We start from the raw sequence: 22,182 nt of genomic DNA, 5'->3' as shown, positions 1-22,182 counted from the left end.
ATTTTTGAATTTCTGTAAATGGTAATTACCGACATTAGTTTCCAGGTGTCACCGCTAGATGGCGCCACGAGGACGATTTCAGCTCATTTTTGCATATATTGTTTTTGCAATAAATAAACAAATTCAATGAACTTTCAAGGATTCATTATGACCCATAGTGCATCTACAATGATCCTCTATTAAATAATTGCCCCAAAATTGATAAATAATTAACGTTTGAAGCGTTAAACAAAAGCAGTGACAGGGCCCGACTAAAAGTACTAATTAATCAATTATTTATGCATATTCTACCAACATGATTATGTAGAACGATTGTAAGACCTTCTTACATTGTTATGCAACCGTAAAAGTACGTGGAATTTGTTTATTTATTGCAGAAACAATATTTGCAAGAATGAGCTGAAAATCGTCCTCGTGGCGCCATCTAGCGGTGACACCTGGAAACTAATGTCGGTAATTACCATTTACAGAAATTCAAAAATAATTGTTTATTTATTAATTTTACGTTAATCTGCGGATGTGAAATGACAATAGGATCTTCATAAATCATTATACAGCGATTTTGGGTACAAAATTCATTAATTTGTTGCATAAAATACCATTAAAACACCTGTGTGGTAAATAGTGTTAAATAGGAAATATTTATTAATTTATTGAACAATTTGCGCACTCAGGACACGTATTAGGGTGCAACAAACCATTGTACAAAGTTTGGAGCGGAAATATTGCGTAATTATTGCAAAAACACGATTTTTGTAAATGGGTGTTCGGCGTTAAGAACCTAGGGCGAGGGACGCGCGGGGGTAAACTCAAAAAATTATCGCTCAATAGATGGCGCCACAGTCGCCGCTCAGCGGTCAATTTTTAAACATTGTTTTTACGTTAAATAAACAAATTCCATGAACTTTTATTGTTGAATAATAATCTATAGAGTTCCTACAATGCTCCTCTATCATCAAATTTCGTATAAATTAATTATTTATTGATGTATGAGTTGTAATATTCTCAATTTTTAAGTCATAGTTTTTGCATTAATTACATATTATTTATCAACTTGTATTAATGCATACGTTCGTATAGAGATCCTACAATGCTCCTATATCATAAAATTATGCATAAATTAAGGAAACAATTGGTTTTTCTACATAACAATTAAGGACCACACAAGTTGGCTTTGAAATATTATTTTGACAATAAATAAACACATTTTATAAACTTTTATGGATTCATTATGACCCATAGCGCATCTAGAATGATCCTATATTGAATAATTGCCTCAAAATTAATAAATAATTGACGTTTGAAGCGTTAAACAAAAGCAGTGACAGGGCCAGACTAAAAGTACTAATTAATCAATTATTTATGCATATTCTACCAACATGATTATGTAGAACGATTGTAAGACCTTCTTACATTGTTATGCAACCGTAAAAGTACGTGGAATTTGTTTATTTATTGCAGAAACAATATTTGCAAGAATTAGCTAAAAATCGTACTGGTGGCGCCATCTAGCGGTGACACCTGGAAACTAATGTCGGTAATTACCATTTACAGAAATTCAAAAATAATAGTTTAATTATTAATTTTACGTTAATCTGCGGATGTGAAATGACAATAGGATCTTGATAAATCATTATGCAAGCATTCTATGTACCAAATTCATTAATTTGTTGCATAAAATACCATTAAAACACCTGTGTGGTAAATAGTGTTAAATAGGAAATATTTATTAATTTATTGAACAATTTGCGCACTCAGGACACGTATTAGGGTGCAACAAACCATTGTACAAAGTTTGGAGCGGAAATATTGCGTAATTATTGCAAAAACACGGTTTTTGTAAATGGGTGTTCGGCGTTAAGAACCTAGGGCGAGGGACGCGCGGGGGTAAACTCAAAAAAATATCGCTCAATAGATGGCGCCACAGTCGCCGCTCAGCGGTCAATTTTTAAACATTGTTTTTACGTTAAATAAACAAATTCCATGAACTTTTATTGTTGAATAATAATCTATAGAGTTCCTACAATGCTCCTCTATCATCAAATTTCGTATAAATTAATTATTTATTGATTTGTTAGTTGTAATATTCCCAGGGCTACCCACAGTGCTTGAGTCATAGTTTTTGCAATAATTACGCAATATTTCTGTTCAAAACTTCGTACAATGGTTTGTTGTACCCTAATACGTGTCCTGAGTGCGCAAATTGTTGAAGAAATTAATAAATATTTCCTATTTAACACTATTTACCACAGAGGTGGTTTAATGGTATTTGATGCAACAAATTACTGAATTTGGTACCTAATATCGTTGCATAATGATTTATAAACATCGTATTATCAGTTTGCGTCCCCGGATTAACATAAAATTAATAAATAAACTATTTTTTTTTGGAACTCTGTATTTCTTAAATACGAGCATTAGTTCCTCGAAGTCACCGCTAGATGGATAGGTTTTTCGATGTCCATGAATTGACTGATTTTTAAAAATGATTTATAATTGATTAATATACAATATTTATTATTCACCGCTATTGTAAATTAAATGATGTAGATTCTATAACACCATTGTATCCTCTAATTACAAATAAATATACTGATAGAAAAAAAAGAACGAAAATTGTTTTTACGAGGGTAAATTAAATATGGAAAGTATAACATCTGTACATTAGATTTTTATTAAAAGAAATATACATGTTTTATGAATTGACGTATGATTTTCGATGAAATATTAACAATTTAATTCTTTATAAATTGAATAATAATTATCTATTTCTAATAAGCGTTTAATCATAAAGCTTATAATCATTTTATAAAATAATAATAAATTTTTATTATATACAAAATTATCATTCGAGACTTTTGCATTAGAGAACAAGTCCTTGGTACGAAAGTCCATCTCCTTCTGGTGACTCCATTTCCATTCTATTTCTTAAATGTTCTAACGTATTAGCTAGGTGCTTCTGTATTTGTTCTGTTTCTTCGCTAACTTCCAAATTGGGAAGCTCTTCCCTAATTTTGGCTATTACTTGATTTAAAATTAGTACGTTCACCTACCAATAATAAATGATTAATATCTTCTGTTATAAAATAAACTCATTGTATGTGAACAAATAAATGTATTTATTAATTCTTACCGCGGTATTTCCTTTCTCATAGAAATAAATGTAATGATTTAATAACTCAACGTAAAGTTGTACTTGAACCGATGTATCCATACATTGACTTGCAATTCTAATACCCTTCTTTAAACAGTCTAATACTTTATTTCCATCGTGCATCTGAAATGATAAAATAACTTCAATACAACAGATATTTGTAGTATAACAATACCTATGCACTAGGTAACGGAACTGCATCTGAATTTGGAATATTTTCACAGAAAAACCACCCTCTCTTTCTCGGCGAGACGTGAAGTCAAAAATTTTTCTCCGACAAATTCAACACGGGGACGTTATAGTAGAGGCTTTGCCCTTTAGAATGAGACCAGGATCACTTCCCTACGACTTTTTTTCACGGAGCTGCAGCAGCTCAAAGATTGGCTACTTTCTCGACCTCTGGATCACTGCCTGATTTCGAGGCTGGAGGCACACTTTTGATTCAGAGACCGATATCTCAGCGAAAAAAAATCGCAGAGCATTCGCTAAGGTCTCGTTCGAAAGGGGAGGGTTCTAACTATGACACAAGCGCAGAAAATATCGCGGAAAAAATTTATCAAGCTCCTGACAGACGATTGAAGTTGGAAAACATTCGGCGAAAAACCACCCTCTCTTTCGCGGCGGGACGTGAAGTCAAGAATTTTTCTCCGACAAATTCAACACGGGGACGTTATAGTAGAGGCTTTGCCCTTTAGAATGAGACCAGGCTCACTTTCCTACGATTTTTTTTGACGGAGCTGCAGCACCTCAAAGATTGGCTACTTTCTCGACCTCTGGATCACTGCCTGATTCCGAGGCTGGATGCTCACTTTTCATTCAGACCGCGATATCTCGGCGAAAAAAAATCGCACAGCATTCGCTAAGGTCTCTTTCGAAAGGGGAGGGTTCTAACTATGACACAGGTGCAGAAAATATCGCGGAAAAAAATTATTAAGCTCCTGACAGACGATTGAAGTTGGAAAACATTCGGCGAAAAACCACCCTCTTTTTCGCGGCGGGACGTGATGTCAAGAATTTTTCTCCGACAAATTCAACACGGGGACGTTATAGTAGAGGCTTTGCCCTTTAGAATGAGACCAGGATCACTTCCCTACGATTTTTTTTCACGGAGCTGCAGCAGCTCAAAGATTGGCTACTTTCTCGACCTCTGGATCACTGCCTGATTCCGAGGATGGATGCTCACTTTCCATTCAGACCGCGATATCTCGGCGAAAAAAAATCGCAGATCATTCGCGAAGGTCTCGATCGAAAGGGAAGGGCTCTAGATACTACACACGTACAGAAAATATCGCGGAAAAAATTTATCAAGCTCCTGACAGATGATTGAATTTGGAAAACTTTCGGCGAAATACCACCCTCTCCTTCGCGGCGGGACGTGAAGTCAAGAATTTTGTTCGGACAAATTCAACACAGGGATGTTATAGTAGAGGCTTTACCCTTTATAATGAGACCAGGCTCACTTCTCTGCGATTTTTTTTGACGGAGGTGCAGCAGCTCAAAAGTTGGCTACTTTCTTGACCTCTGGATCACTGCCTGACTCGGAGGCTGGGAGTCCACTTTTCATTCAGACAGCGATATCTCGGCGAAAAAAAATCGCAGATCTTTCGCCAAGGTCTCCTTCGAAAGGAGAGGGATCCTGCTACGATACACCTGCAGAAACTATGGCGAAAAAAATTTATCAAGCTCCTGTCAGACGATTGAAGTTGGAAAACATTCGGCGAAAAACCACCCTCTCTTTCGCGGTGGGACGTGAAGTCAAGAATTTTTCTCCGACAAATTCAACACGGGGACGTTATAGTAGAGGCTTTGCCCTTTAGAATGAGACCAGGATCACTTCCCTACGATTTTTTTTCACGGAGCTGCAGCAGCTCAAAGATTGGCTACTTTCTCGACCTCTGGATCACTGCCTGATTCCGAGGCTGGATGCTCACTTTTCATTCAGACCGCGATATCTCGGCGAAAAAAAATCGCACAGCATTCGCCAAGGTCTCGTTCGAAAGGGGAGGGTTCTAACTATGACACAGGTGCAGAAAATATCGCGGAAAAAATTTATCAAGCTCCTGACAGACGATTGAAGTTGGAAAACATTCGGCGAAAAACCACCCTCTCTTTCGCGGTGGGACGTGAAGTCAAGAATTTTTCTCCGACAAATTCAACACGGGGACGTTATAGTAGAGGCTTTGCCCTTTAGAATGAGACCAGGATCACTTCCCTACGATTTTTTTTCACGGAGCTGCAGCAGCTCAAAGATTGGCTACTTTCTCGACCTCTGGATCACTGCCTGATTTCGAGGCTGGAGGCACACTTTTCATTCAGAGACCGATATCTCAGCGAAAAAAAATCGCAGAGCATTCGCTAAGGTCTCGTTCGAAAGGGGAGGGTTCTAACTATGACACAAGCGCAGAAAATATCGCGGAAAAAATTTATCAAGCTCCTGACAGACGATTGAAGTTGGAAAACATTCGGCGAAAAACCACCCTCTCTTTCGCGGTGGGACGTGCAGTCAAGAATTTTTCTCCGACAAATTCAACACGGGGACGTTATAGTAGAGGCTTTGCCCTTTAGAATGAGACCAGGATCACTTCCCTACGATTTTTTTTCACGGAGCTGCAGCAGCTCAAAGATTGGCTACTTTCTCGACCTCTGGATCACTGCCTGATTTCGAGGCTGGAGGCTCACTTTTGATTCAGAGACCGATATCTCGGCGAAAAAAAATCGCACAGCATTCGCCAAGGTCTCGTTCGAAAGGGGAGGGTTCTAACTATGACACAGGTGCAGAAAATATCGCGGAAAAAAATTATTAAGCTCCTGACAGACGATTGAAGTTGGAAAACATTCGGCGAAAAACCACCCTCTTTTTCGCGGCGGGACGTGATGTCAAGAATTTTTCTCCGACAAATTCAACACGGGGACGTTATAGTAGAGGCTTTGCCCTTTAGAATGAGACCAGGATCACTTCCCTACGATTTTTTTTCACGGAGCTGCAGCAGCTCAAAGATTGGCTACTTTCTCGACCTCTGGATCACTGCCTGATTCAGAGGCTGGAGGTCCACTTTTCATTCAGACAGTGATATCTCGGCGAAAAAAAATCGCAGATCTTTCGCCAAGGTCTCCTTCGAAAGGAGAGGGATCCTGCTACGATACACCTGCAGAAACTATGGCGAAAAAAATTTATCAAGCTCCTGACAGACGATTGAAGTTGGAAAACATTCGGCGAAAAACCACCCTCTCTTTCGCGGCGGGACGTGAAGTCAAGAATTTTTCTCCGACAAATTCAACACGGGGACGTTATAGTAGAGGCTTTGCCCTTTAGAATGAGACCAGGCTCACTTCCCTACGATTTTTTTTGACGGAGCTGCAGCAGCTCAAAGATTGGCTACTTTCTCGACCTCTGGATCACTGCCTGATTCCGAGGCTGGAGGCTCACTTTTGATTCAGAGACCGATATCTCGGCGAAAAAAAATCGCAGAGCATTCGCCAAGGTCTCGTTCGAAAGGGGAGGGTTCTAACTATGACACAGGTGCAGAAAATATCGCGGAAAAAAATTATCAAGCTCCTGACAGACGATTGAAGTTGGAAAACATTCGGCGAAAAACCACCCTCTCTTTCGCGGCGGGACGTGATGTCAAGAAGTTTTCTCCGACAAATTCAACACGGGGACGTTATAGTAGAGGCTTTGCCCTTTAGAATGAGACCAGGATCACTTCCCTACGATTTTTTTTCACGGAGCTGCAGCAGCTCAAAGATTGGCTACTTTCTCGACCTCTGGATCACTGCCTGATTCAGAGGCTGGAGGTCCACTTTTCATTCAGACAGTGATATCTCGGCGAAAAAAAATCGCAGATCTTTCGCCAAGGTCTCCTTCGAAAGGAGAGGGATCCTGCTACGATACACCTGCAGAAACTATGGCGAAAAAAATTTATCAAGCTCCTGACAGACGATTGAAGTTGGAAAACATTCGGCGAAAAACCACCCTCTCTTTCGCGGCGGGACGTGAAGTCAAGAATTTTTCTCCGACAAATTCAACACGGGGACGTTATAGTAGAGGCTTTGCCCTTTAGAATGAGACCAGGCTCACTTCCCTACGATTTTTTTTGACGGAGCTGCAGCAGCTCAAAGATTGGCTACTTTCTCGACCTCTGGATCACTGCCTGATTCCGAGGCTGGAGGCTCACTTTTGATTCAGAGACCGATATCTCGGCGAAAAAAAATCGCACAGCATTCGCCAAGGTCTCGTTCGAAAGGGGAGGGTTCTAACTATGACACAGGTGCAGAAAATATCGCGGAAAAAAATTATTAAGCTCCTGACAGACGATTGAAGTTGGAAAACATTCGGCGAAAAACCACCCTCTTTTTCGCGGCGGGACGTGATGTCAAGAATTTTTCTCCGACAAATTCAACACGGGGACGTTATAGTAGAGGCTTTGCCCTTTAGAATGAGACCAGGATCACTTCCCTACGATTTTTTTTCACGGAGCTGCAGCAGCTCAAAGATTGGCTACTTTCTCGACCTCTGGATCACTGCCTGATTCAGAGGCTGGAGGTCCACTTTTCATTCAGACAGTGATATCTCGGCGAAAAAAAATCGCAGATCTTTCGCCAAGGTCTCCTTCGAAAGGAGAGGGATCCTGCTACGATACACCTGCAGAAACTATGGCGAAAAAAATTTATCAAGCTCCTGACAGACGATTGAAGTTGGAAAACATTCGGCGAAAAACCACCCTCTCTTTCGCGGCGGGACGTGAAGTCAAGAATTTTTCTCCGACAAATTCAACACGGGGACGTTATAGTAGAGGCTTTGCCCTTTAGAATGAGACCAGGCTCACTTCCCTACGATTTTTTTTGACGGAGCTGCAGCAGCTCAAAGATTGGCTACTTTCTCGACCTCTGGATCACTGCCTGATTCCGAGGCTGGAGGCTCACTTTTGATTCAGAGACCGATATCTCGGCGAAAAAAAATCGCAGAGCATTCGCCAAGGTCTCGTTCGAAAGGGGAGGGTTCTAACTATGACACAGGTGCAGAAAATATCGCGGAAAAAAATTATCAAGCTCCTGACAGACGATTGAAGTTGGAAAACATTCGGCGAAAAACCACCCTCTCTTTCGCGGCGGGACGTGATGTCAAGAAGTTTTCTCCGACAAATTCAACACGGGGACGTTATAGTAGAGGCTTTGCCCTTTAGAATGAGACCAGGCTCACTTCCCTACGATTTTTTTTGACGGAGCTGCAGCACCTCAAAGAGTGGCTACTTTCTCGACCTCTGGATCACTGCCTGACTCGGAGACTGGAGGTCCACTTTTCATTCAGACCGCGATATCTCGGCGAAAAAAAATCGCAAAGCATTCACCAAGGTCTCGTTCGAAAGAGAAGACTTCTGTTTTGAATGTCACCTCAAAACAGGTCACGGAAAAAATTTATTAAGCTCGGTACAGACGTTTAAATTCGGAAGATGATTGAAGTAGCATATAATAACTATTTGAAGTGATTATAAATTGACTCATTTTATTTTACTTACTTCTTTTCCTCCTGTCGCCAGTGATTTTCCAGACCAAAATATATGGGAACAAGTAGCAACACCTCTGCATTGATCTGGTTTTCTTAGTAATTTGCTGGCGTATAAAGCACACTGATTACGCACTGGTTCTGCATTTTCTTCGCTGAAGCAGCTCATCTGCTCGAACGTAGCTATGATTAAAGTAATAGCTGCTAATTGAGCCTTAGAGTCGCTTATTTCATCTTCGTATATAGAAAATGCCTGGCTCATAAATTCATAGGCAACCACTTCAAAATTATCGAATCGAATCTCTCCGATCGCTATTGCACCTTGTAGAAATAGCCTTAATGGCAATTCAGCTAATTCAGCCTTCATTAACGCAATAATAGTCGTATGACAAAATTGAAAGATCTTTTGACATTTTTTCTGCCACATTTCATCCTATAAAATATTAATGTTTTAGTTCAGTTTAGAAAATTTCTCTTACACATTATCTATCTACTAACTTGATCCTGTAAACCCTTGTACGTGAAAGCTAGTTGATAAGCTTGGAATACTATTGGAGGCAAAGTATATTTTATCCTCTTATTTCCACCAGCGCTAAAATGTTTCCGAGCAGCGCTGAGTATCATGTACTGTTGATCAGCTGTTTCAGACTTAAAATGATGTATCAGTCTACCGAGGAGACCCTGTTCTTCCGCGAAATCTTCAGGATCTTCTTCGATGTTAGGCTGATCTGGTTGATCTTGCACTAGTGGAGATACCATAGAAAGAATAGCATCCACTTGTTCTTGAGTGGGTAGTAAAGTCTCATTGTCCAGAATGTTTGTTATTATATAAATAGCTAATAGCTTTCTACCCTCGTAATCGAAGTAATGTAATAATGGTGCGAAATGTTCGAGTTTCAAGACTGTTAATATGTTTTTGTAATTATCTATTGGAATTTTCATTAATCTTACTAACTCTCTCGACACGGCACTATTATATTCAAGCCTGAAAATTTGTTCGTGTATTTATTATATTTTTGTGGAAGAGAATGATCAATCGCACTGTGCTATTATATACGTACTTATCTACATTTTGTTTCTGGAATATTTGAACAGTTGTTAATAAGACTTTATCGACATAGTCTACTCTATCGGGATAACATTTGTGTGCTAAATTAATGAGAGCCACTTGAAGGGAAACTACATCCTCCTGGGGCATATCTTGTCTAGTCTGTAAAAAAAGTTACATCTGTCAATGAAGTCTAACAGGAATTTTAAAGAAATATTGTAATGAATCGTTGTCAGACTTAAACTAGACGAGTAAGGATAATTAAAAAGATAATAATCATTTTTTAATCAACTGTGTGCAGTATCGAATCATCATTAAACTGGTAAATTTAGTCAAGTTTAATTAATAATGTACATTTTCTTCTCCCTACACTACACGTACCTGTATAATAGTAGCAATCTGATCACTAAAAACATCGAAAAGCTTTACATCTTGTGGAATTCCTGGCACTTGATTTGGACTTCCTGGTCCTCCTACACCATCTGATCTTTGACTAAATGCTGCGAGACGGTCTATTAACGAAATTATTATGTTTTTTACATTGACGCCATTTTGCAGCTCAGCGCAAGACTTTAAAAATGCATTCAATGTTTGTAAGTGAAATTCATCAGGGAAAACCTAAATAAAAGGTTTAATGGATCATTCATAAAAATATCAGTAAATAGCAATTTTTAATACTTTTAAATTTATATGTACTTGAATTATACACTCCATAAGGTATTCTTGAGCAATTGCATCTCTGCAGCTAACCACTTGCTCTAAAATTCCTGGGAGAACAAGCTGAAAATCATCTCATCATTAGTTAACAATTTAAAAAGATCTCCTTTGGAATGTATTTATGATTCACCTTTTTATATTTGTCTAAAGTAACTGATTCCAACTGACTAAGTCTCACAAGATTGGTTCCCACTAAAATTCTAAGTTCTTCTCTTTCTCTTTCTCTCCTTTCTCTGTCTCTACTATGGCCTTGATGTTGCATGCGTACCCATAATTTATTCATCTCTGCGAAATTCATCAAGACAAAATCTATACTGTCACGAACCTACACAAAAATACACAATGTAGATTTATATATTCAACATTTCTTTTTCTTTTTAATACATACACTTCCATCCTCGTCATCTCCTTCAGCAACATCTGGTAGGATATTCCTAGTGCATTGTAATAAATAATTTCTTAAAAAGAGACCTCTTAAGGGATGTTGTACACCTCTGCACATTTCCACCAAGTCTCTTAATAAATCTCTTTTTAATCCAGGTGTTGTTTTGATATATACTAATCCAACTGTGATAAGCAAATACCTGCAATATTGAATGCATTATCAACAAAACCTCATCAATAACATATGTATCATAAATGATGTATTACATCTGCATTATCATGATATTAATGCATCAGACTTACAGTCTAGGTACAATATTACCAACATATTGTACTAATTCATATAAATCTGTGACCTTTCTTCCTTTCTGAAATTCATCTAACAAATACAATTCTAAGTGTCTCAACTCATCTGTAATGGCCATATCTAAAATTAGATGTAAGGAGGGAAACTAAAATTCTAAAATGCTTTATTTAATCATTTAAAACTATAGGTAAGTTAAGATTGATAAGGATACATAATTCATAATAACTCTTTGGGCTCAGAAGAGAAGTTCTAAGTTCACCCAACATTGTAGAAGCATGTTTTAATGCATCCATTAATTTTGATTTATCCAGGCAATGTTTCATTTGGAAAGCCTGCACTTTGACCACACCGATTGCATCTTCAAGTAGCTTTTCCTGCTCTTCTACTCCCGTTATGGCAGGTGTCATTGGCTGCGAGAAAAATAAAGATACCTACCAGGAACACCAGGTAGTACCATGCTAGGTAAGCCATTAAACGCAAGCATGCACTATTTTAAGCTTTTAAGATGGAAAGGGTAAGACAATTAAGTCTTTGCTGCAGGTCTGTCCCATTGTTCACCATTTGAAATACAAAGCTATGGAAACTATACAGGGTCAATCACCTAACTCTACCACATTAAACTACTTGTTAGAAACATTTTTTATATAAAACAATTGTGAAATTATTGGAGGTGGTAGAGTTAAGCAATTAACTCTACATAAGCAAAAAATAATTTACTGACGTTAAAATACATACTACAGGGAATAAATGCTGGAAGTAAAATGTTGAGTTTAAGATGCACACTCCTATCAAATTCGCGAAATTTTTTTATTAACTCCGAAGGTTATAATTTACAGTAGAAATGAAAGGGATAAGAGAAGCGTTTTTTTCTAACTTCATTCGGTGGTAGATGAAAAAAAAAGAAGGTATCATTCGGACTTTAAACATTTACCGAGCTGTGGAACATAAACATCAAAATTCTTGCGACAGTTAACCTCTATGACATTAAGATAAATTCTTTGTTGATAGTCGCCTATATTTCTGTCCAAATTTGATTGGCGTTTAGTCAATTAATTCCGCAAGCAGAAATTTAACATGCTTCTTCAAACCAAATCTTCACTTACCATTTTCTTGTTTGAAAAACTGAACGTTCGCTTCTGACACTCGTTACACCCAACCGACAAGAGTGACACGACCCGTACATCTATATGTATTTAAGTTACAGGAGAAACGATACGACATTGCTGTCACATGCCAACAGATAAAACTACTCGTACGTATGCGTAACTTAATGAAACGTCTATGCGATCGAATAAAACACACGTTGTTTTATTACAAGACTAATGGTCGATTTTTAACTGAAATTTTAATGCATTTTTTCTCTTAAATCGTATCTTATTTTTAAGATTAGAACCCGCTTACGAATTTAAGAAATAAACACCTGTTATCTTTGGTAACTTTAAGGATTTTTATTTACAAATGTTGCGTTCATATCACTGTACACTTGACTCAAAAATGTTATGCCATGTAATCACAAATGTGCTACGAACTGATTCTATTGAGCCTGCATATGAATTTGGTCAGTTTAATGATACATTTGTAGTGCTATGGCACAATATTTTTAGCTCATTGTACATGTACAAGATTACATTCAAGAGTAATCATTGCATACAAGATTATCCAAAGACAGTGTACTTGGATTGACCTGCTCCTATTGAATAAACAATGTTTTTTTATGAATCAGAAACTTCAACGTATACTGATCATAAACAGTAAAATATCAATTAACCTTCAATGATTTCATATAAATATCCAGTTCATCTTCAGTCTCAATTTCATTTTTATCTTCAGAGGGAGTAACAACTTCTGGAGATTCTGAATCAAAATATTTATCTTCTTCATCTTGTGATCTTATATCTATATTATCATATGCTTCATTATCATCTACATTACTGAAACAATTAATAAAAAAGTATTTAAAATATGTTGATAAATTAAGATACTATCACTAAAAATAGAATCTTATGAATACCTATAATCAAAGTCAGAGTCTTTTCCCTCCAAAAAGCTTTGGTACATATTACTAACAAATTCTTGTTTTAGTATTTGTTTCTCTGTTGTGGAAATGCTGGCTTGAACTTTATTCATTTGGCAAGCAGCATTTTGATCTGTTTTTTCATGTAAATCAGGTACTTTACCCCATCTGAAATCTTCCTCATGATTAGAATTTATGGCACAAGGTTCAGCTTCTTCCTCATCTGACTCAGTTTCTTCTAACACATTCTGTTCTTCTTCTTCCTGCAACTTCTGCTTTTTCTTTAAGCTGTCTCTATCAATACTTTCCATTAAAAGATTTACAAAAGTAATATTCTTGGTGTCTATATTATCTCTCATTTTTTTTTGTTTCTCAGTCATATACTGTCCAATTAAATGCTCATACAACAGTGGATTTCTTTTCATCATCTCAGTTTCACTGAAATATTCTCCCTGCTCTACCAAAGTTTTTAAAGCTTGGTACCTTCTGTTCCTCACATCAGTTTGTCTGGTTGAACTGTTGAAATACCTTTGCAATCTGTTGACGTGATAGGCAACTTCGTAATCCTCCTCTTTGCTCTTCTCGAAGAACTTTAAATGTTCCTCTTTCATGTAATGTCCAAACTTAGACAGGAACAAACAATAGCTCTTTGTTAAAACATTACGTGCAATTGTTAATTTCTCTTCAAAAGTTAAGTCTGGATCGTCTTTTTGTTGGCTTTTAAAAATCGCTTTGCTCTTGGCTACATGATTCAATAATTCTTCTTCCAAACTCGTGTTTTCCTCTTTTTTACTTACAAAATCCTGTCGTAGTTCATTGTTTATTTCATCTACAATCATCTCTGGTGCGTAATCTTGCGTGTTTTCCTTTTCGTTCATTTTTTAACCAATTTATGTTTTAATTCATAGTATAAACTGACAGTCTAAATATCATATTAAAAACGATACCACTACTATTTACTCTTCAGTGATCTTTCTGTATTGTAATCTTACGATAATCACTGATGGAATATGTGATAAAACAGTAAATACACTGTATTTTCGCTCCTATCAAAGGTGCTTTTCTTACGCGCGGTTTGGAGCGAGAATTATCGTTAGATGCGTCATCGACACTGACTGTCATTCGAAACTTAACCAAGTTTCGTTCGGTGCGAGACTGATTTGAAATTTGATAGTACTTTGCGAAACGTGTAATATTTACTCAGATCTACAGATGAATTCCCGTAATATCAAGTAGGATCCATGCTCGATAGGTGAGTATTGTGGGATACAATAAATTGCATGCTATAACTATTGCTTCAAAAATAGAATTTGTAATTATTCGTTCTTCTAACAAAGGGCAATGATTTGGTATGATAAGTAGTCGAATCAGCTTAGTAGTAATTCGAGCCGTTAAAGTAATGATAATATAGAAATTCAAGGTGGTCAAGCGTATTATGAATTTATTATATTATGCATTTAGTACTCCAATGTAAATTAAACTTTTATTCTTCTTGATTTATGAGTAGACTGTTGATCACTGTTTTTACACCTAGATTTTTTTATAGCTTTGAAATATGAATAGTAATTGGTTAACCGATGGTGGTGGAGGATCATGGAAATGGAATTGGACAGAACTGTGTGGATACCGTGGAGGCATTGAGCCGTTGAATCCAGATACACATGATCTGGATGTCTGCTTCCAACAACTATGCCTCCAGGTAATTAGACATTGAGAGTTGTTTCGTATGTAGGTCACATATGTTGGAGTAGTTTGTATTTATTGAGTATTTTTCTTGTGACTTTCAGATTCCAGTTTTAGTCTGTATTGCAATAATGTCTGCCTATTATTGTGGTAAAACAAATGTGTATTCCTTCCGTCATTCTGGCTCTAATAATGTCATAAACATGAGAATCTTAATTACAATGTGCCTTGTAATCCTTCCTATAATTAGAGCATATATTATTCTCACATATACTACTATTATTCCACCAAACAATATACCGTCTGATAACAACTCAGCGTCACAAGAATATATTGCACCATTAAATAGTAACTCAGATTCATCATTGGACATGTTGAATATAATACATCAGATAAAAGATGGATTCAATCGTAGCATTGACTATACAAGATCAATCCTTTTTCCAAAGAGTAGTATTCAAACTGTGACTGAGCCTCCTCTTGTCCTCAATACGCAAGATTACAATCCAGTATTAGATACAGTCGAAGATACTGCAACATCTGCCAAACCTATTGATTACCTGGTGGCAGGTACTGAAGGAATAGCATGGGTTGTTCATCTTTGTTTTATATTCAGTTTAAGAAGGGGAAGAAATTTTAATATACGAGGTCCTGTGTCAATACGAGCATTGATATTGTTACAAATTGTTATTTCTGCATTGTTGCTAAGAAGTCATATCAAGAATAATCTGCAAGATGATGTTTTGCCCAATTTGTCATTGGGATTTAGTATCAGTGTAGTCACTCTACTAATACTCTATGCTATAACACTGATACCAGGTCACAATAGTTTACAAGATATGAGATCATCTCAAGTAAGTCATCATATGTTGCTTACTTCCAATAGTAGTTCATAGTATTATCAGTGACTAGTGTTTTCCACATGCTTATCAGTTCAAGATATTTCTAACATATGTTGCTAAATATGTATCTGTGCTGTTACCAAAATTAACTATGGTATCTGAAACTATGGATTATTACGTAAACATAGATATCACAGATTAGTGAAAAATATGTTTATAGATAGGAGAACGGACTGCACTGTTGAGTACTCCTAATTCTTCATACGTAAGATTCCCAGAAGAACAGGACCCAACTTATCTTGGGACTGCTATGGAGGATGCAACAGCACAATCTAAACTTATTTTTTATTGGGTGAACCCATTAATGGAAAAGGGTGTTCGTGGTTTATTAAACCATTCAGATGATTTGTTTGATTTGCCAGAATATGTCAGTACTAATACAATTAGTCAAAAGATTGATAAATATTTACAAAATATGGTAAAATCAAACATTATTCTATTATTTCTATTACTTTAGTATGAAGAATTTTGCTTCCTAAATTTATGATAATATATTGTAGCCCAGCAATATAAACAATGGAGTGGAAGGTACTGAATTAATATTTGAAACAGATGTAAAAGTTGTTAGGAACAAAATGACCCTGTTTCATTTATTACATAAATGCTTTGGTTGGGAATTTTATTCAGTTGGATTGTTAAAATTTATTACTGACTGTACTTCATTTATGGGACCAATATTAATGAATAGATTGATTGGTTTTATTGAAGATAAAAATCTATCTGCTTCATATGGATATCTTTATGCATCATTAATATTTATTAGTGCTTTAATAGGTAGGCATGAAAATCTTAGTACATGTTTCTTAGCATATTGTGTGCTTAAATTGATTTGTTATAAACAAATTTTTTAATTTGACACTTATTTAATGTAAAATACTATATTTTTCTTATTCCAGGGGCATTTTGCAATGCCCACTTCACATTTTGGATGTCTGTTGTTGGTTTAAAAATTCGCTCTATGATCATAACTTTATTGTATAGAAAAACTCTACATTCATCAAGTATTCAATTGAAACAACAGTTTAATTTCGGGGAAATCGTGAATTTTATGAGTACAGATAGTGATAGACTAGTTAACAGTTGTCCAAGTTTTCATGCATTTTGGAGTATACCATTACAGGTAATCTTTTAGGTTTTAAAAACTTGTTTACAATGTTTCAATTAATGTAAAAACTTTTTGTGTTCATATCTTTCCAGTTAGTTATAACACTATATCTCCTGCATGAACAAATTGGGATTTCATTCTTAGCTGGGGTTTCTTTTGCATTAGTGCTTATACCTATCAATAAAGTAATAGCAAATCGAATTGGAAAGCTTAGTACAAAGTTAATGGAACAGAAAGATCAAAGAGTCAGGCTTATAGGAGAGACTCTGCGTGGTATAACAACAATTAAGGTGAATGTATGGGAAGATCACTTTTTGAGGAACATTATTAGTTAGTATATTTTTTATATAATATGTGTGTTCTTATTTACTGATCTTCATACACAGCTGTACATCATCTTTTCTTGTTTAGAATTACGAGAGAGTGAGATTAAATTTTTGAGAGGCAGAAAATATTTAGATGCACTGTGTGTTTATTTTTGGGCTACAACACCTGTGTTAATTTCCATATTAACATTTGCTACATATGTACTTCTCGGGAATAAACTCGATGCAAAAACAATTTTCACTAGTATGGCACTGCTGAATATGCTAATAGGTCCACTAAATGCATTTCCATGGGTTTTGAATGGTCTTACTGAAGCTTGGGTATCACTTAAACGAATTCAGAGAATGTTAGATGTAAGTGGAAATTGTAGTGTAATAACAAAGTTAAAAATATTTAGTTTACAGATACATCTTATTACAATCCTATTTAATGTAGCTACCAGATGCAGATATGTCATCATATTATGTAGAATCTCCAGCTGAGGTAGACTTAATGCTCCAAAATGTAAGGCTGGGTATAAATATTGAACAACTTAAGGAACAAAATGGTTTCACTGCACATAAAAATGCTTCATCACCATCTTCTAGTTCAGAATCTAGAAAAATGGTTACCTTTGAGGATGATGGCACTTTCACTTTACACGATATTAATATTACAGTACCAAAGGTAATCAAATTGCAACTTTTTCTAATTTCGAAAAATTGTATAAATTGAGTATATTTTGTTTTAGGGGCATTTAATTGGGATTATGGGAAAAGTAGGTAGTGGCAAATCGTTGCTTTTAGAAGGTATTTTGGGTGAAATTAACAAAACATATGGTACAATAGGAGTGAATGATGTTGAGAAGGGCTTTGCATATGTAAAACAAAATCCTTGGCTACAATGTGGCACTATCCGAGATAATATTCTCTTTGGAAAGTCATATGATTACAACAAATATAAGTAAGTATGAATTATAATTATACAAAAATATCATATTCAACACAAAATGATTCACAACAGGACAATCCTAAAAGCTTGTGCTCTTACGGCTGATCTAAACTCCTTGCCTAAAAGGGATTTAACAGCTGTTGGAGAGGCGGGAAACACATTGAGTGGAGGCCAAAAAACGCGAATTTCATTAGCAAGGGCAGTATATGCAGATAAAGATATTTATTTATTAGACGATGTTTTAGCGACCTTAGATCCAAAAGTCGCTAGGTATATATTCGAACATACTATTTTAGGATTGTTAAAAAATAAAACAAGAATATTATGTACCCATCAAACACAATATTTAGTTCACGCTGATTTGGTAGTAGAGATGTCAAAAGGTAGGATTGTTAATCAGGGTAAACCGAATGACATTTTACCCGATTTAGAAGACTACCTGCTGTCTTCTGAATCTATGGAATCAGACACTGATATTTCGTCTATAAACGACTTACCAAAAGAAATGTATCAAGCTGATAGAGATCAAAGAGATTCTCGACAGCTAGACGAAGAACTTACAGAAAAGGGAACTGTACGTTTGGGAGTCTACGCTTGCTATATAAAAGCTGTGGGACGCTATTTAGCAATCTCGATATTTCTTTCTATGTTCTTAATGCAAAGCTCTAAAAACGTCACGGACTTGTGGCTATCATATTGGGTCACTCATTCCAATACAACAACAGCCAATACGACTGACAGAGTAAAACCTTTGAGATTGGAATACTTCCTCGACGATTATAATTTAAGCACCGATTATTATTTAGTAGTTTACGCTATACTAGCTGTGAGTAATTCACTCTTCACTCTAATCAGAGCATTTATGTTTGCTTATGGCGGAATCCAAGGTGCTATCATCCTTCACAAACAGCTTTTAAAGACTGTTGTACGGGTACGTAAAAATTACGAGTGTAATACATTTCATGCCTCAAATTTTTAAGTAAGTCCAACATGTGTCTCTTCTAGGCTAAAGCTTTATTTTTTGATATTCAACCACTGGGTAGAATCATAAACAGATTCTCGTCTGATACGTACACAGTTGACGACTCTCTTCCCTTTATCGCTAATATTTTGTTCGCACAACTATTTGGCTTATTTGCAACAATTATCGTCACAACCTACGGTTTGCCATGGATACTTCTAGTACTAGCCGCACTTGCACCAGTTTACCATTGGATTCAAGACCACTATAGGTACATACAACAATAATTCTTCGTAAAATATTGAAGGAAATATTAAATGATTGCTGTTTTCCAGATTAACATCAAGAGAACTGAAACGCTTATCCAGTGCAGCTCTTTCACCTTTATATGCGCATTTCAATGAAACCCTCCACGGGTTATCCACTATACGAGCCTTCCGCACCGTGCCACGTTTCAAACAAGAAAATGAACTTCTATTAGAAATTAGTCAGAAGACGCAGTTCGCGTCGATCGCAGTTAGTCAGTGGCTTGCGTTAAGATTACAACTGATAGGGGTTGCTCTCTTAACAGGAGTGTGCGTTATAGCTGTCCTACAGCATCAGTATAACACAGCGGATCCTGGCTTGACAGGCCTAGTTATCACTTACATATTATCTATCACTGGATTGCTATCTGGTGTAGTGAATGCATTTACCGAGACAGAGAGGGAGATGATCGCAGTCGAGCGCGTGAAACAGTATTTAGAGAACGTTCCTGTAGAAAACATGAAAGGAGACAATCCACCCTACGCTTGGCCAAGCCAAGGTGTGGTTGAATTTAGAGAAGTCGAGTTGAAGTACAGAGATCACTTACTGCCATCCTTGAACGGTGTGACTTTTATCACGCGACCAGCAGAGAAGATTGGAGTTGTTGGGCGGACAGGTGCTGGGAAGAGTTCGCTGTTCGCTTCGTTATTCAGGTTGAGGGAGATAAGTTCTGGGAGTATACTGATTGATAATGTTAACATACAGACACTACAACTGAGTGCGCTAAGGTAAGGTCTTTCTTAAGGTGGCGTTTTGATTATACGAAGTAATAACGAAAATAATCATTTTAGATCTCGCTTAGCTATTATTCCCCAAAACCCATTTCTCTTTTCGGGTACTATTAGAGAGAATCTTGATCCATTAAATCAGTACCCAGATTTGCACATCTATAAAGCGTTGGAGAAATGTAAAATTCATTCGTTAGTATATCGTTTAGGGGGACTTGGAGCCACTTTGGAAGAAAGTGGTAGCAATCTTAGCGCCGGCCAGAGACAACTGTTCTGCTTAGTTAGAGCAGTTTTACATAACGCTAAGGTACTGTTACTTGTTCTGTTAAACTTTTTTTAGGTTATCATATTTTATAATAGCGTTTGTAATATATATCTGCAGATCGTGTGTATCGACGAAGCTACAGCAAATGTTGATCAGGAGACAGATAAATTTATTCAGGCGACAATTAAGTCTTCCTTCCAGTCTGCCACGGTGATCATCGTGGCACATAGGATAAGAACAATTATGCACTGTGATAGGTATGGCAGTTCTATCAATAATTCATAGCAAGCACTTACATTTCATGGCATTTCTTTCAGGGTTCTTGTGATGGGAGATGGCGAGGTTCTAGAGTTTGACGAGCCAAATCTGTTGATTCAAAATATAGATTCCCATTTCTACAACTTAGCGAGTCAAGAGTTTTCCGACAAAGAATGAAAATGATTATCTATCTTTTAACGAGAATATTTATTTTTTTCACGCGATAAGTCCTTATACATAATAGAATAACTTGTTATAGTATTAAGATTATTGACTGCGTATAGTATGGAACATGTTCGGAACGTTATTATTAAGACAATTGTATAGTTATTTTCGTACAAATCTGTAAGGACTGCGCCACTAGCGCCTGCAGTGGTATAATAGATGTTCCAGGAGTTTGTGATAAGATACAAAACTTTTTTGTCTCATTTATTTACTTTGTATATAACTCAAATTGTATTAGACTACCTCGCTGCAAATTATGCAGCCGGAAATATACGCGAAAACTCATTGAAATCGATGTGTCCCTTCTTCTTACAATCCATTTCCTTGAATACCATTTGCCATACAGACCAAGATACCTTCAAACCAACAGACTTGCTCGCAGAACAGAAATCCTCCAGTACTAAATATCCTTTATCTAAAAATAGAGTTCACAGGAAGTTACATGCAGTTTTCTCAATTCTCTGCATAGTGAACACTTACAATCTTTATCTAGCAAGGTAAATAACACCTCAGCGCTAATATGCGAGCCATTCACGGGATACTTTTTAAACACCCAATGCTCAAACTCCTCGTAAGACATTCTATCAGAGGACTGAAAAACGTGCTTCAGTTCCACCTGAAAGCAAGTGCAACAAGGGTACTAGTCGCGAGGTCTCATCGTGGATACCTAAGACTACCTCGTCTGGACAGTATCCAAAAACAGCTGTCATCGCGACTTTGTACTGCGTTTTAGTCAGCGATCCCTCAGACTCCGTGTCAGCATAGTCGAAAGCCTACGAAAGCGCAGAGCCATGATTCGAATAACTTTCCCCATCGCTGATGATTTACCTGCCTAGCGCGTCTCCCGCGAACGCTCGTCATATCGGTGTCTGAATCAACCTGTAAGGAAAGTTCCTTGAGCGACTTTTATGTTAAGCGATTCTCGATGAAAGCGAGGCGTTGCTCGTCGCGCGACGCAGGAGGCGCGTATCGGTCTTTCACGCGGGCGACTCGACCGACACGCATTATATCGTAATTAAAGCGTGGCTCTCCTTTCAGCCGGCGGTATTTTGTAATATTCATCGCGGAGCCAATTAACGCCGCAGCGGGACACGCACACGGGGCCTCGAAATGACATAACGTCTGGCTATATCCGGCGTATTCAGCCGTCGCGTTTTCGCGGGCTCTGTCACCGTTCTGAGCCGCTGAAAACTAATGAGCTGTAACCCCGGCTGATTTTGCGTCCCGTTTTTTAATTACCCGCCATTTAAACTCGTTCAGTCTGTTCTTTCTTTCCGCCCTACGAGAGGAGGAGCGATATTATTTTTCATACGCTCATCCGGAGGAGCGGCGACCGACTGCGTTTCATGTCGCTAATGATGTGTT

At 37.1% G+C, this 22,182-nt stretch overlaps 3 protein-coding genes across 3 annotated transcripts; 1 reads left to right on the top strand and 2 right to left on the bottom strand.

Moving 5' to 3' along the window:
* Nucleotides 1–2,657: 2,657 nt before the first annotated feature.
* On the bottom strand, nucleotides 2,658–12,271 carry LOC143182139 (vacuolar protein sorting-associated protein 35-like). The gene is made up of 12 exons (XM_076382953.1): nucleotides 12,217–12,271; nucleotides 11,325–11,523; nucleotides 11,110–11,233; nucleotides 10,811–11,006; nucleotides 10,553–10,747; nucleotides 10,402–10,485; nucleotides 10,087–10,323; nucleotides 9,719–9,867; nucleotides 9,156–9,642; nucleotides 8,671–9,090; nucleotides 3,134–3,277; nucleotides 2,658–3,049 (listed from the first exon to the last, which is right to left on the bottom strand). Exons 1-12 carry the CDS (start codon nucleotides 12,217–12,219, stop codon nucleotides 2,864–2,866), a joined length of 2,424 nt encoding a protein of 807 aa, XP_076239068.1. The 5' UTR covers nucleotides 12,220–12,271; the 3' UTR covers nucleotides 2,658–2,863.
* Nucleotides 12,272–12,520: 249 nt separating this feature from the next.
* LOC143182325 (coiled-coil domain-containing protein 97-like) lies at nucleotides 12,521–14,228 on the bottom strand. The gene is made up of 3 exons (XM_076383271.1): nucleotides 13,125–14,228; nucleotides 12,882–13,044; nucleotides 12,521–12,803 (listed from the first exon to the last, which is right to left on the bottom strand). The coding sequence occupies exons 1-3, from the start codon at nucleotides 14,003–14,005 to the stop codon at nucleotides 12,744–12,746; spliced, it is 1,104 nt and encodes a 367-aa protein (XP_076239386.1). The 5' UTR covers nucleotides 14,006–14,228; the 3' UTR covers nucleotides 12,521–12,743.
* Nucleotides 14,229–14,264: 36 nt separating this feature from the next.
* Nucleotides 14,265–21,102, top strand: LOC143182324 (ATP-binding cassette sub-family C member 10). Its single transcript, XM_076383270.1, has 16 exons — nucleotides 14,265–14,379; nucleotides 14,674–14,826; nucleotides 14,915–15,664; nucleotides 15,873–16,130; nucleotides 16,213–16,486; nucleotides 16,609–16,832; nucleotides 16,910–17,147; nucleotides 17,229–17,497; nucleotides 17,580–17,810; nucleotides 17,875–18,086; nucleotides 18,147–19,005; nucleotides 19,080–19,306; nucleotides 19,371–20,069; nucleotides 20,133–20,376; nucleotides 20,452–20,591; nucleotides 20,652–21,102. The coding sequence occupies exons 2-16, from the start codon at nucleotides 14,683–14,685 to the stop codon at nucleotides 20,767–20,769; spliced, it is 4,887 nt and encodes a 1,628-aa protein (XP_076239385.1). The 5' UTR covers nucleotides 14,265–14,379; nucleotides 14,674–14,682; the 3' UTR covers nucleotides 20,770–21,102.
* Nucleotides 21,103–22,182: the final 1,080 nt, after the last annotated feature.

The sequence above is a fragment of the Calliopsis andreniformis genome, chromosome 8 (genome assembly GCF_051401765.1).
Source record: "Calliopsis andreniformis isolate RMS-2024a chromosome 8, iyCalAndr_principal, whole genome shotgun sequence".
Classification (NCBI taxonomy): domain Eukaryota; kingdom Metazoa; phylum Arthropoda; class Insecta; order Hymenoptera; family Andrenidae; genus Calliopsis; species Calliopsis andreniformis.
Note: the sequence above shows the minus strand (reverse complement) of the source record. Positions and strands in the feature narration are given on the sequence as shown.

Coding starts and splice junctions, on each gene's coding strand:
- LOC143182139 (XM_076382953.1), bottom strand. Junction 10,486..10,552: donor CTTTAGACAAATATAAAAAG/GTGAATCATAAA, acceptor GATGATTTTCAG/CTTGTTCTCCCAGGAATTTT. Junction 9,091..9,155: donor ACAAGGGTTTACAGGATCAA/GTTAGTAGATAG, acceptor AATATTTTATAG/GATGAAATGTGGCAGAAAAA.
- LOC143182325 (XM_076383271.1), bottom strand. CDS start 14,005: ATGAACGAAAAGGAAAACACGCAAGATTACGCACCAGAGATGATTGTA. Junction 13,045..13,124: donor GACTCTGACTTTGATTATAG/GTATTCATAAGA, acceptor TAATTGTTTCAG/TAATGTAGATGATAATGAAG. Junction 12,804..12,881: donor TTTATATGAAATCATTGAAG/GTTAATTGATAT, acceptor TTTATTCAATAG/GAGCAGGTCAATCCAAGTAC.
- LOC143182324 (XM_076383270.1), top strand. CDS start 14,683: ATGAATAGTAATTGGTTAACCGATGGTGGTGGAGGATCATGGAAATGG. Junction 16,131..16,212: donor ATAAATATTTACAAAATATG/GTAAAATCAAAC, acceptor AATATATTGTAG/CCCAGCAATATAAACAATGG. Junction 17,811..17,874: donor TTAATATTACAGTACCAAAG/GTAATCAAATTG, acceptor ATTTTGTTTTAG/GGGCATTTAATTGGGATTAT.